At 42.0% G+C, this 15,579-nt stretch overlaps 1 protein-coding gene across 1 annotated transcript in view; it reads left to right on the top strand.

The window, feature by feature from the left end:
• PLEKHM3 (pleckstrin homology domain containing M3) overlaps nucleotides 1-11,510 on the top strand; it is a 243,650-nt gene extending 232,140 nt beyond the window's left edge. Inside the window, exon 8 of the mRNA XM_075829885.1 lies at nucleotides 10,312-11,510. Within this exon, the coding sequence (XP_075686000.1) occupies nucleotides 10,312-10,489 (178 nt within the window). The 3' untranslated portion in view covers nucleotides 10,490-11,510. The remainder of the gene's footprint in view (nucleotides 1-10,311) is intronic.
• Nucleotides 11,511-15,579: the final 4,069 nt, after the last annotated feature.

The following is a 15,579-nucleotide window of genomic DNA, read 5'->3' as shown; positions in this document are numbered from 1 at the left end:
TTAAATGCAGTCTTCCATTCATCACCCCGGCTAATCCGGATTAGGTTGTAAGCCCCACGCAGGTCTAGTTTGGAAAAAATCTTGGCACCACGTATACAATCAAGTAGTTCTGAGATCAATCGCAATGGATACTTATTTTTCACCGTGATCTGGTTGATACCCCGGTAGTCGATACAGGGACGCGGAGAACCATCCTTTTTCTTGACGAAGAAGAACCCGGCTCCTGCCGCGGAGGAAGACTTCCGTATGAAGCCCCGCTCCAAGTTCTCTTTAACATAGGTGGACATGGACAGAGTCTCTGGTAAGGAGAGAGGATATACCCTACCACAGGGAAGGGATGCACCAGGAATCAGCTCGATGGGACAGTCATACGCCCCATGTGGGGGCAGCGTCTACGCCTTCTTCTTACTGAAGACGTCCGAAAATGCAGCATAATGACCAGGCAATCCTGCCAATGACTGAGGCAGAGAAGGCTGAGCCGAACGAATCTGTCCCAGGCAACGGTTGTTACACTCGGGGCCCCACTGGAGAACCTCTCCAGAGTTCCAGTCCACGACTGGGGCATGTAGTAGGAGCCAAGGCAGCCCCAGCAGCACGGGGTTAATGGCCTTTGACAAGACTAAGAACGATAGCAGCTCAGAGTGGAGAGCTCCCACTTGGAGCCTCAGCGGCTTGGTCACAGCTATAACTGGGTCTGAGAGAGGTAGTCCATTAACCGATGCAACCATCAACGGCCTCTCCAGAGGGGTAGTGGGTAATTGAAGAAGATTCACCAGGTCTCTACAAATGAAATTAGCAGCAGATCCAGAGTCAAGATGAGTCTCTAGTCCAGGCTCCTCAAACACCATGCGAAAGTCTGGAGGAAGCCCTGGAAGTTACGGGTCTCTGGTCCTTGTCTCTCCCATATAGGATTCGCCCATGCAAGGGCCTTGCCAGTGAGGAGAGAGATGATGAAAGCGACCCTTGCGCCATCAGACGAAAATAAACTTGCATACAGACTGAAGTGGATCTGGCCCTGGTTCAAAAATCCATGACGGGTACCTGCGGTCAGGAAGTGGCAAAGAAAAACGGGGATCAACACTGCCAGGAGGTGTAGTCTGAGGATCAACACTGCCAGGAGGTGTAGTAAGAGGAACGGCAGCTTGTGTCTCCTGCCGACGTGTGAGAATGTTCAAGGCCTGGAAAAGTTGTTCCTGTCAAGACCGGAGGTCCAGCATATCCGCCCGCATCTCTTGTGACGTCATCTTCGTCTTGGATCAACCAGCGGGGTCCATGGCCTGAGCGTACTGTCACGTTGGGTTCGTGGACCCACTGGGCCGTACCGCCTTGACGGTATGGCAGCTGGCCAACAGGGCGCAGGTAACAGTCTATAGTTTGTATAGTGTACCTGTGGCAGCTCGGACAGTAGCAAGGCAGGCTCGGCTGGGACTAGGCAGCAGACAGATGTCAGGCGTGGTGTAGCAGGACAACTACAGCTCAGCACGGCACTCAACCAGGATAGCACGGGATACAGGATAGAGGTACTGGGAACTGGAAAACACTAGGAGACCATTTGCATAGACAAACTTTGGGTATGACAACAACGCTTAGGCATTGGAGGAAGGGGCTGGGCCCTTCTTATAGTCCAGGGTATACATTAAAGTCCGGCCGAGGGGAGCGGAAGTGAGCGCTCGCCGCAGACCCATGGCTGCAGCCATCAGGAGGTGAGTGAGCCTGACAGGCCCGCAGCCATGGACATGACACCCTACATATAGCTCACCCTGTATATAGTGCTCCACATCCCCACATATAGACCCCCCTGTAGATAATTCCACTCACAGTATTATTAGAATAAAAACTTTACATGCCCACATGATCCCGTTCCCATGCCGTCTGGTGGCAATGCAGATCTGCTTTCTTCTGAGCAGGTCTGCTGGAGCTGAACGACACAAGCGGAGCGATGATGTCATCACGCCACTAGCGTCATTGAAAGGCACTGATTGTCAGGGCAGAATGACTTGCCCCAACAATCAGCGCCTTTCAACAAGAGAAGCATAGTTCAAAGGCTCTGATTGACAGGGCAAGTCATTTTACCCTATCAATCAGCACCATTGTAAGGCACTGTATGGTCGGGCGTGGAACGTGCCTGGCCATTCAGCGCTAATGCATGTATTTGTACCTGTGTGATATAGACGGAGGTACAATTAGTGCAAGAGGGGGTGGCGGCGCCTGGTTTCAGTGGCGCCGCTGCCCCTTCAGAGAGGCAGCAGCAGCCTATAATATTAATTTGTATCTACGTCCAGAGGACACAGATACAAGTGAATGTGGGTGTCGCTAGCACCAGGGGCCCACTCCGGTGCTAGCAACACCACCGGGCATGAGAGGGCCTGTGCCGCCCGGCCCATAAATGTTAGATGTCTGAGAAGAGAAAAATAAACACAGCGCCACATGGCGCAAGATAAACCTTGATAGGTAGGGCAATGAATGGTAGAGGTAAGTAGTCAGGCTCACCATAAAAGCTCGTACTGGCAGGTACAGCTTAGTGCAGAAGGCCGTTTGTAGTAGCCAGGTTGCAGCTTTCTGTATCCAGGTACCGGCGTCAAGAAAATTGAGCTGCAGAAAAATAGAGGTTATATATTTTGAAAAATATATATATTTTTTAAAACTGGATATTTTGGAGAGCGCTCCTCAGTAAGAAGAATAAGCCAAGGGGTGCTGATAAGCAGGTTTATTTGTACAACGAAGGGTGGGCAACGAGTTTCAACGCAGAACATGCGTCTTCGTCAGGCCAAAAATGGGTATGAGAGGAAAGCATAACATACAATTTAAATACACATGTGGGTAGAGGGGGGAGGGGATAAAAAAACCGCCAAACATGTAACAATGAGGAATGTAAACAAAAAAAGATGTGACTGACGTCATCAAGTAAACGGTCACAGTTGTAAAAAACATGAGATGCAAAAAGAAAGGGATATGTGTATATATATATATATATATATCTCACAGGCACTGGCAACCGAGATATAGAGCCACAGACAAACCCAAAATGCAAAAGGGAGACTTAAAAAGCATATGTTGTAAACAGATGGACAGCACAGAGTAAACGGAATGACCTTACGTGTTTTAAAAAAATGTAAAATCAAAATCAAAACCAGGGAGAGCTTACCGATGTTCAGACAAGTAAGTATGGGGGTAGAGGAGACGGTCGGTGCAGCACGGGCGGCAGCGAGCGCCAAAACACAGTGAAACAAACACCCGCCGGCGTCAGCATCGTCCAGGTAACCAAAGTAGCTACGGTGGCCGTAAGGGGGAAGAAAAAGCAAAGGGATGCCCGAGACCGAAGATACATATCTATAAGGAGGTGGAGAATGTAAATGAGGTATGATTACTATTCGGTAGTATTATTTGGATGAGCCAGAGGTGAGGGGGTGTGAAATATGATAAATTGTTAGTCAAAAAGGGGGAGAGAACTGGATATGGAGGAAAAACAAAAAATAGACATTCAAAAAGATGGATGTGGTCAAAGGAGTAGATGGTATAAGAAACATAAGATATATATCAACATAAGTGTTCAGACATAGCAAAAGCTTATATTAATACATGTATAGCATGACAGGAGAAACAATCTAGTGCAGATTCAGAAATGTCATTTAAAGGGAATGTGTTGCCAGAAAAACATGTTGTTTTTTTTTAAATTAAACATTTAGAGTGTGGGTGATTAAACATTGTTCAAATTTTTTTTATTTTTTTCACGAGTCAGGAAATATTATAAATTAATTCTAATTTATAATATTTCCCATTTCTGGTCACTAGATGGAGCTATTCCCAAAATTGCAGCATTGCAAAATTGGGTGAAAAGCCCTCGCTCTAGTGAGCTCTCAGCATCCCCCCCTCCTTTATCCTGGCTAGTGCCGGGATAAACGAGGGGTTTGAACGGTCTAACCTCCTACACTGTGTGTCGCCATTTTTTGAGCTAACACACAGTGTAGTAGGTTTACATACAGTAGTAAACACACACAAACACGGAACATACATTGAAATCTCTTACCTGCTCCTGCTGCCGCGTCCGCTCCGTCTGCTGCCGCTGGTCCAAGTGCACAAGTCCGGAAGCCGCGACCGGAAGTAGTAATATTACTGTCCGGCCGCGACTTCCGGTCCACAGGAAAATGGCGCCGGACGGCGCCAATTTCAAATTGGACTGTGTGGGAGCGGCGCATGCGCAGTTCCCACACAGACGCCGTACACACAAGTGAATGGGACGGGAGCCGTTCGCAGTCCCTATGGGACTGTGGCTGCCGTATTCCATGTCTGTATGTGTCGTTAATCGACACATACAGAAATGGAACAAAAAATGGCAGCCCCCATAGGGAAGAAAAAGTGTAAAAATAAGAAAAAGTAAAACACAAACACACAAATAAATATAAACGTTTTTAATAAAGCACTAACATCTTTAACATATAAAAAAATAATTTGTGATGACACTGTTCCTTTAAACCGACAGGTTGCAGACAAGACAATTTAAAGATCCAAAAGTTCTCCCTTTGTTTGAGCCTATTAAACCTGTCATTATCAGTAGCTGAGATGGATTCAATGGGAGTCACACGGATATTACTAAAGTCGCTGTTATGAACAGTTAAAAAGTGTCATGAAACACTGTGCTTTAAAAAAACAGTTTTCACATTAAACCTGTGCTTATTAATCCTGCACCGTATTTGTTGGATCGTTCTCCCCACATATTGTAGGTTGCAGGAGCATTTAAAGGGAATGTGTTGTTAGTAAAAAATGTATTTTTTTTTTTAGTTAAACAATTAGTGTGTGGGTGATTAAACATTGTTCTAATTATTTTATTTTTTTTCACGAGTCAGGAAATATTATAAATTGGATTCAATTGGATTCTAATTTATAATATTTCCCATTGCTGGTCACTAGATGGAGCAGTTCCCAAAATTGCAGCATTGCATGTGGTAAAGCAACCACATTGCTTTATGCTGCAAAATTGGGAAAAAATCCCTCGCTCTAGTGAGCTCTCAGAATCCCCCCTCCTTTATCCTGGCTAGTGCCGGGAGAAACGAGGAGATTGAACGGTCTAACCTCCTACACTGTGTGTCGCCATTTTTTGAGCTAACACACAGTGTAGTAGGTTAACATACACTAGTAAAACACACTGAAACACGAACATACATAGAAATCACTTACCTGCTCCAGTCGCCGCCGCTCCCTCCGGTCCGTCCGCTCCACCTGCTGCCGCTGCTCCATGTGCACAAGTCCGGAAGCCGCGACCGGAAGTAGTAATCTTACTGTCCGGCCGCGACTTCCGGTCCACAGGAAAATGGCGCCGGACGGCGCGCATTTCAAATTGGACTGTGTGGGAGCGGCGCATGCACCATTCCCACACAGACGGCGTACACCATAGTGGATGGAACGGGCCCCGTTCGCATTCCCTATGGAACTGGAGCTGCCGTATTCCATGTTTGTATGTGTCGTTAATCGACACATACAGAAATGGAAAAAAAAATGGCAGCCCCTATAGGGAAGAAAAAGTGTAAAAATAAAAAAAAGTAACACACAAACACACAAATTAATACAAACGTTTTTAATAAAACACTAACATCAAACTGATATTAAAAAAAAAATTTTGGTGACACTGTTCCTTTAAGGAGATAGATAACGTAGTTATTGCTGCAGTTCATGAACGTTTTAATAGGGAAAGATTAATTTGTGACGGTTGAAGTAAAAGAAGTGCAGCCATGAGTGATGCTACTACAGCACAAGCATCTCTGATGGCCACATCTATAGGAGCCAATAACAGATGGTAAAGAGTTAGCATTTTTCAACTTTACTTGTTTCAGCCTGCTTGGTGCTATGATGTTGCGTATGGTCTCAGATCTCCTATAGGTTATTTTGGGTTTTTCTGGTAAAATTTCTTTAAGATAAGGGTCACTCTTCAGTATGTGCCAATGTTTGTTTAGAAGTTTCGTGCATACATTACTGCCACTGTTAAATGTGGTAATGAAGTTGTGGTTAAAATTACTGGCAGAGGCAGGTGCCGTCTCACTATCGTTGGGTGAGATGCAGGCGTCTTGTGTCAACAGGTTGGCCTTGGATATGGCTCCTTGGATAAGACTTGTGGGACAGTGCTTATCTTTGGAGCGTTTCTTTAAAACATTACATTCTGATTTGAATTGCTCGTTATTTGAACAGTTTTTCCTGATGCGTCTGAATTGCCCGAAAGGTATATTTTTGAGCCATGATGGATGATGTGCACTTTTAAAATCAAGATAGCTATTCACGTCCACAGTCTTATATCTCTGTTATATCTCTGTTGCCAGTGCCTGTGAGATATATATATATATATATATATATATATATATATATATATATATATATATATATACATACATACATACATATCCCTTTTTTTTTCATCTCAAGTTTTTTACAACTGTGACTGTTTACTTGATGACGTCAGTCACATCTGGTTTTGTTTACATTCCTCATTGTTACGTTTGCCGGTTTTTTTTATCCCCTCCCCCCTACCCACATGTGTATTTAAATTGTATGTTATGCTTTCCTCTCATACCCATTTTTGGCCTGACGAAGACGCATGTTCTGCGTTGAAACGCGTTGCCCACCCTTTGTTGTACAAATAAACCTGCTTATCAGCACCCCTTGGCTTATTCTTCTTACTGAGGAGCGCTCTCCAAAATATCCAGTTTTAAAAAAATATTTTTTTTTCAAAATATATAACCTCCATAAATGTTAGAGGCCGGGCGGCGCAGGCCCTGTAGTGGCGTCGCTACCGCTGTGTCGGCGGGCGACACGGGCCCCCTCATGCCGCAGGCCCCGTAGCAGCCACTACGGCTTCTACAGCGGTAGTTACGCCACTGGTCAGGGGCTTTTTACTACAGTCCCCAGCCAGAGCATCTGTAGTACACTGTCCGAGGACTTTGAGACTGGAGAAGCATCTGGCGTTACTGTCCATATATGGACAGTGCTGTCAGGGTCTCCTCCAGTCTTGGAGTCCCCGGCCAGAGTGCTTCTGATGCTCTGGCCGGGGACTACGTAGTTTAAAGCCCCTGACATCACTGTCTATGTATAATGCCGATGCTCTGGCCTGGGATTCTGGCATTTCAAAGCCCCTATCGTCACTGTCCATATATAGACCGTGACATCAAGGGCTCCTCCAGGAGCGGAATCCACAGCCAGAAGATTGCCAACGCTCTGGCCGGGGATTCCAGCATCTCAAAGCCCCTAACATATAGGACAGTGACGTCGGTGGCTTCCCCGGGCTCGGCGCTTAAAGTAGCACTGTGCCTGTGGAGTTTTGGTGATGTATCCCACTGTGTGCATATACAGGGGGATACGTCGGTGCCGTCCGTCGGAGGTATACGTCGGAACTTCTTCCAATGTTTACTTCTGGTGGAAGGCAAAAATGAGATGTGAACTTAGGCTAATTCAGTTACTCTACTAGAATGCATGGCCTTAATTGTTGTCAACATGTTGGGTGCCTTGTAGGAGTAAATGAAGTAGAAACAGCACAATATCACTAATGGCAAATACACCCCAACGGGTCAGCTTTTAACCATCCAATAAACGTTTTAAAAATAGAGTGTAAAAAATATGGATCAATAAAGGAAGGACATTTTGCAGGAATGCTGATGTCCATGCACTCTCTTTTTTTAATTTATTTTTTTATACTTTCATACAGGTGACAGTCATAGTTGTAAGCAAACTATTCTCTTCAGCCTGGGAACCTTGTCTATATGTTTGCATCAATAACTAGGACCCAAAATTACCAATCAAGTTTTAAGGAAATTCTATTTCTTCCATCGATATTACAAGTATAAGGATCCCATTGATTTAAAAGGCTTCTCGTAAAGACAACTCTTTTAGAACAGAAGCCGGCATGGTGATCAGATGTTATAACCGGGGGAAGAATTTCTGGACAGACATTTAGCATTATATGTTGGCCATTCAAATCAATCAAAATATATGGACTGGTTGGGTCTGTCAGAGTGGGAGCCCTTCCAATAGAGCGTATGGACAAGGGTTGTCTTCATGTCATCTCAATATGCTGTTCTAGGTAAGGGCAGCATATTGCAGAGATAGGTCCGTTCACATATTAGCCAAAATGGCACTTAAAATAGTATGCTGTTTGGCTAAGAGGAGCAAACGAAGAATACACCGGACTCATAATTATGACTCTAATGTATTCATGAGGAAAGCGCTCTCCCCCGGCTTCCCATGCTCTTCTCACAGTGGTTGACAACTGGCTGCTGTTTATCTGCATACACAGGTGCACTCCTCTCATGAATATACCAGACTTATGAGTCCGCTATATTCTTTGATCGCTCCTAGAAGCCAAATGGCACAATATTTTTTGTGCCGTTTTGGCTAATAAGATAACGGACCTGTCCCTATAGTATGCTGCTCTTACCAAGGGCAGCATATTGAGGTGACCGTTCCACTTTAACCATAAGGTTCTGTGAATACATTTTGCTTGTACTACAATAATGTTTAATGTAATCCTGAAAGAGGGAAAGTAATGTTTTTTGTAACATCTTGCAGGGTCAGTTATTTGTGTTCGTGCACATTGGACCAGGGTCTGAACCCACAGCAGGAGCTCCTAAATAGCCCAGTGTAGAAGCCCAAGCAATCAATGAAAAAACGATTGTATATCGCTGATGAGCCTTGATCACTAATACATAAAAATGATTGCTAGCTGTGTTGTTGCTACAACCGAATATGTGTACAAAGTTGGTTCTAATATGTACAATAGTCGTAGTGGTCTAAACGTCCATCGAACACGATTTCAGGGGTTTGTTTATCCTTACAAGTGCTTTAAATCTGGATGTGTAAACGGGATACATTGTAGCAAAAATCATATTTGTTTTATGAACCTGCCGTTTATTTTTGAGCTCAGAATGTCTCCCCGTTTTGACTTATGACTTTGCCGGTCCTATTTCAGCAAATTGTCTCCAATTCCCAATCTGTTAGGAGTAATACAACAAACTCAACACTGTTTGTATCCTATTATAGTCCGTGAAGTAAATTGATGTCTATTTACTGTCCATTAGACCCCTGTCCCAATACAAGCCAACATCTATTTACTTTCCATTACATAAAGTAGAGCCAATTAGCAGCTATTTGCTAGCCATCATCCCTAGTAGGCCAATTTCATGTGTGTTTGTACTGCTTTATACACCATGAGCAATTTGACATTCCATTAGCACAGGCAGTATTTAGGTCACTTACTAGATCTCTGGAATATAAAAAGGTCTAATTTTATTTTTGATCAAAAATCCATTGTATGATGCAGTGTGTTTGTACATTTCACATAATACCAACCATTCCTCATCAAATTATACATATGCAACATATTATACATCCATTATGCAAATTTATTGTTTTAATTTGATCTGAAATGTGACAATACGCAATGAAAAATATGCAGATGTGTGTGAAATCTGCTCCTACAGAGTTTTAAGAAACTGCAGTCTTTTTGTGAAAATTGCTCCAAAATTGCATGAAGCCTAAAACGTTAAACTGGGTTGTGATTCCCTGGAAAAACATCAGCTTATTGTATATAAGTGACTTTGTATGGAAATAACTGCATTATAGCAGATATGGAAAAAGGAAAAAAATGATGTATACCCAGAAATCAACCTTACAATATTACTACTTGTTTCTCAAACCCAAGACATTAGGCCTACTCTGAGCAGTTTGACAACAGTCGGTGTAGGTGCTGAAGAAGTTTTTGCAAAGACATTGCAGAATACGACATAAGGAATAATGAGTTTTTGGAGTATACCAGCTTCAAGGCAAACTTTCACAATGCTCATCTGAAAGCCCCTTTAGAGTCTGTTAAGAATGGATTTTTTTAATATTTTAATCCAGACTTGTGCAATGATTGGTGAATATTTGCAGACCAATAGTAAGAAGCGCTTTTATGGTTCACAGTAGTCGCCACTATGTTCAATAGATCTAACTCAATGTTCGCATCCTAATTCATTGAAATGTGGACAGTGATTTGGACTTTCACAAATGAAGACCATGTAGAACTACCAGAGCACAGGTGGAAGTGTTGTCATATGGAAGTCGGATCATAGCTTTCGTTGCCTTTTTATTTTTTAAAGTTGTAGTTATGTATAGAAAAAAAATAATAATTTCAACCTACTCTAAAGGGGCTTGCAGAAAAAGTTTGTGGAAGCTTTCCTTCAATAAAAAAGCAACTCATGTGTGGTATGAGACACCCCATGTATAGATAAACATTCCTAACTGATCAGTAAAGAATAAATATAGAATTTCATAATTTTTTGTGTTTTATTTTAGGTGTGAAAACTGTGGAGCTGTCTTCCATAGTGACTGCAAAGTTAAAACCATCCCATGCCCCAGGTGTGTGCGTAAAGAGCTGCAGAAGAAGCAGAAGTCATTCTGGAAAAGGCTGAATGTGGATGACAGCTGGGATGAGTCCTGTAGTATGTTTGAGCTGTCTTATCAGGGCACATGACTTCAGACCGAATACAGCCCCAAACCACTGCACTCGCTTTCTCTCCCTGGTTGCTGCCGAAATAAGCTAGTGTCCCTATTAGAAATCCTATCTTAAATGATAGCTGGTACCTACTAACATAACACAGAAGTCTTCAACTAACATATATATTGTCATTATACTAGTGTCATTAGACTACTTCATAGCACCTTAACTTAAGATATCCCAATTCTACTGCATGCTTTATGTATAAATCATAAAGAATAGTGTGAATTATGTTTAATAAGCAGGAAAACTGACCGCTTTCTTCTAAACTCAGAAGCCCTTATATGTCTACTGTAGCATGCGAAAAAAGCAGCTTTGTGTGCTCGGCTGGCCTCCACATTGGCATCTGTAAGGATTCCACATAGGCCCCTTGTGTTCGTGCACTACACCTTGTAACACATTAAGGTTGACTGGACCTGTTGTCAATCGACATATTTGTCTGGAAGATGTCATCTTAGTTGGAGAACCTATGTAAAGCAAGTGCAATGCCATGAAAAGTGCTCATTTTAATTATTCTCACTGATCATCATTGTAGAGAAGTTACTTATCTGCTGGAAATGATCTGGGAACAAATTTAGGGAACTTTTATATTTATTGTAAAACATAATTATTGGGGACAGTTGCATTTATTGTTTAAAATTATAGCAGAAATGTGAAAATGTGGGCAGCCCTTCTGCTGCATATCCCATAATGCTTAACCGGCCACTGGATTGCCGTTCCTGCTCTGCATCCCTCAAACCCGCAAAAAGAAAAAAGACAGAATTCAATAAAAAGAAGAAAAGCTACAAACTAGTTTCCATGATTGTTCATTCTGCGGCTAGTACACCCTTAAGAGGATCCTAACCATTAATTATCCGGTTTCATGTTTCAATGTGTTGGATGAAAAGTCTTGCAGGTGTTCCACAAATACTCACCTGCGTTCCCTTTTCTTCTCCCCCCATCAAGTAGAAGGTATCTTTGTCCAAGAACAATACATTGCAGCTTAAGGTTTTTATTCATATCTGTGCAAAGAAATAAGAGCCAGCTTTGAATGCTATATTAATCAAGTCTCTCTCTCTCTCTCTCTCTCTCTCTCTCTCTCTCTCTCTCTCTCTTTCTCTATCTCTATCGATAGATAGATACAGATATAAGTAGATGGATATATATTTATATTTACAGCTTTATTTACAAATAGAGAGGGCAGAGAATGACCACTAGGGCATCAAGCTAGTATAAAATAACTAAGTAGTGGCAAAGACTATAGAAGATCTCTTTCTGTTGAGGTTTTGTTAAGAGACAATACACTCTACAAAAGGTAGGAGGAAAAGTCTTCAAGGTGATGGTGGATAATTATGGGATCATTAAAGTAAACACCAACTCTTGGGGCTCACATTCACCGGTACCCTAAACGTCACAGCCATTGAATGCTTAGATCTCTTTATCTCTTTTCAAAGCCAGAGTTTCACAGCAAAAACCTTTTTCAAAATAGGTTGATACAAACAATTACTTGGAATATAAAAGCGGACACTTTTCCAAATGGATAAACAATATCCCATTAAGCCAATAGAAAAGGATCAGAAAGACTTGCACGCTTAATAAAGATTTCCGTACCCAATCTAGAATCACAAACACTCGCTTTCGTGAAAAAGGCTATCCCAAATACCTATTAACAGAGGCATTTAGAAAATACTCCCAATTGTCCCAAGAAGCCTGCTTAGCCCCCAAAATTCACCCTCATCTGACAACAACGTAAATCCAGGCATTTATAATCTCAATTTCATCACCACCTATAACACCACTCACAAAAAAATCTGGGAAAGTCTCAAAAAATACTGTCACATACTAGAACTCGACCCATATCTCAAACTTATTTTACCGAATAAACCAACAATAACTTTCAGACGTGCACTCACCTTAAAGAATTTTTTAGCACCAAGCAAAATCCGACATTGAAATACGGAAGTAGCCCCTGCCAAATACATTGGATCGCTTGGTAGTTATAAATGCAACATGAAAAGATGCCTCTGGTGCAGCACCATCACTCACAACCATACCAACTTTCAATCAACCCATTCAAGAGCTACTTTCCATATCAAATATTACCTCAACTGCAAATCTTCTAATGTCATATATCCAATCAACTGCATCTGCAATAAACAATATGTAGGCAGAACCACACAGTCCCTCCATTGCCGATTAAACAAACACTGATCCAACTGTATGAACAAATTCATGCAGCACAGCGTCTCCAGACAGTGTACCATCCAGCATAAGGGGGACTAACATTGCTTTTCCATCACTCCGATTTATCAAACCGATCCTACTCATAACAACAGCTATGAGAATTTGTGCAAAAAGGGAGGTCTTCTGGATGTACAAATTAGATACCCTCAAACCAAATGGCCTTAATGAGATAGTAGAAAAAAATCATATAGGAAAAAATGTTGTCCACATCTGAGATCCATCATACACAGCGAGATCTATATGTCTAATCATCCTACAACATCATGTCTTTTAGCTTCAAAGAGAGCCAACAAATATTGAGGGATACATTATTTAATTTCTAAACATTTAACAACTAATGTCTAATATCTTTTTAAGATTTTAGTATCTTCATGCTTTTAAATGTATCTATTTATATATATTTTTATATTTACATGTATTTGTATATATTGTTTATTCTTTTATTGTATTTTAGGCTACATTCACCCGAGCGTATCTGATTCACGTGCGTGAAAAACGCACATGAATCTGGTACGTTATGCATCAGTGTGCTTGCGAGTGGCATGCGTTATTCACGCTCTTGCAAAGCATATCACTTTAAAAAAAAAAATATTTTCAATTGAATTGATGCGCAAATCCCGCACCGCACATGGTTGTGCATCCGTGTGCGGTGCGTGGTTTTCACGCACCCATTGACTTCAACGCACCAATATAGGACATGCAGTGAGTTTTACGCAACGGACACACGCTGTGTGAAAACTCATGAATGTGTGAATAGCCCCATTGAAATCAATGGGTCAGTGTGCTGTGCATGATTTTCACGCACAGCACACGGACGAGTTTTACGCTCGAATGAGCCCTAACTTGAATTTCCCAGCAATGACACGCAAGAATGTTTGAATATTGTGTAAAGAGTACATAATCTCCCCCATATTGATCCCTTACTGACACAAGAATGTTTTTGTGTAAAGAATACATCGTTTCCACCATACTGATCCCTCATTGACACAAGAAATTTTTTGATATTGTGTAAAGAACACATCATTTCCTCCATATTGACCCTCCAACATCCTGCAACTAGTTCTCCAAATGATAGAGCTATTTCCCCCTACCCTCCTGTACCACACCCCAGAACTAAACCACTCAAAGTCTCCTCCCTTAATTTTAAGAATAATCTAGACCATACAAACCTTTCCGTGCCAGTCACCCCCAGTTATCCTCAGTTCCTTTGTAGCTTTTTTCAGTGTCTTTTCCAGTTCTTTATCCTTCTGACCCAGTTTGAATTGATAGGTGGACTCCTTCCGTATTTTTACCCCCATCCCTCAGCACCAGCATAGCGACTAGCATGGTCGCGATCGAACCAGCTAGTTGTTATCCACCCAAGAGTTAGTCTTCATCCTATACACAGAGGTTGGTGCTTCAACCAAACCTCCCTGCTTGCAGGTATCAGCCCTGGTTCTATAGACCCACTTAGGCTTCTGTAGTTCCTCAGCGGTTTCTATAACAACCGAGGACGCTGATCACATTCTTCTGCACAGCGATCACCATAGCAACGAGAGACGCTTGAGCGATATCTCTCTTTGTCCCCCACATCCCTCACGGGAATCAGACATGTCCACCTAGTAAATGTGTTCTTATTCAAGCGCACTCCCGAATCCCCAATATCGCTGCTGTTTTAGTCTTGGTGAAATCGGTATCAAAGTAATTTTCCCAACGGTCCCTTACCCCTGTATTTCAGTGTGCTCACCAACACACTAAACCTGACCATCACTAGTTAGACTACCATCCCAGCCCCGAATGTGGAATGTCCTATATCTGTGTCTAAATGTATCTATTTATTTCTTTTTGCCAAATTATGTTTTAACCTCTGACCCCAATGATGTGTTTTGGCGTTTTTTTATGTTATTTAAAGTCTGCTGGGCTCCTGCAGCAACATGTATGTTTTAGCCTGATGAAGAGATTGGTCCGATCTAGTAACGCATAGCTTTCTTACAAATAAATATATGTAGCACTTGTTCTCCATTCTCCATTGGATTAGCTTCTTTTATCTCATAATTATCCATCATCACCTTGAAGAGACCGCGCTGGGAAATTACTCCGACTTTTCCTCCTACCATCACTGATAATACTGACGGTGCCCGAGTGGCTCCCATACGGAGTCATAGCTGCAGTCTCCTACTTTGACAGACACACGAGGGTGTTGTGCTCCGAGCACAACATCACAAGGTAAGCACAACCGCTTACCTTTTGTCCTCTTATGATACAACATTAGGTGATGCACTATGTGCGCCGGGCGTTCGCTCTTTTTTTTCGTCCTCTCCTTTAATACACTCTACACAGCATAGTTCTCTATGCTCTCTCTAAATGTGTAAAGGTAGGGTATTGTATATACAATTCAAAAACATTGCATAGAAATTGCAACTAATACATTAGGCTGGATTAACACACAACGTTTACTCGCATTTCAGTGGCTCATATGTGTAATTGGGTTAATAACTAGCTCAGTGATAGAAAACAGAGGGTGGTTATTAATGATAAATCCTCAGAGTGGGTCACAGTTATCAGTGGGGTTCCACAGGGGTCAGTAGTGGGCATTATTCTTTTTGATGTGTTTATTAATGACTTTTTAGAGGGTTTACAGAGTATAATTTCAGTATTTGCAAATGATACTAAGTTCTGTAAAGTTATCAACACAAAGCAGGATAATATCATATTACAGAAGGATTTGGCGAAGCTGAAGACGTGGTTGTAGAAATGGTAAATTAGGTTTAATATGGAGAAATGTAAGGTTATGCACTTGGGCTGAGGAAATAAATTCTACATTTATGTATGAAATAGTTAAACACTGGGTAAAACTGCCACCA

The sequence above is a fragment of the Rhinoderma darwinii genome, chromosome 6, assembly GCF_050947455.1.
Source record: "Rhinoderma darwinii isolate aRhiDar2 chromosome 6, aRhiDar2.hap1, whole genome shotgun sequence".
In the NCBI taxonomy this organism is placed as follows: Eukaryota; Metazoa; Chordata; class Amphibia; order Anura; family Rhinodermatidae; genus Rhinoderma; species Rhinoderma darwinii.
Note: the sequence above shows the minus strand (reverse complement) of the source record. Positions and strands in the feature narration are given on the sequence as shown.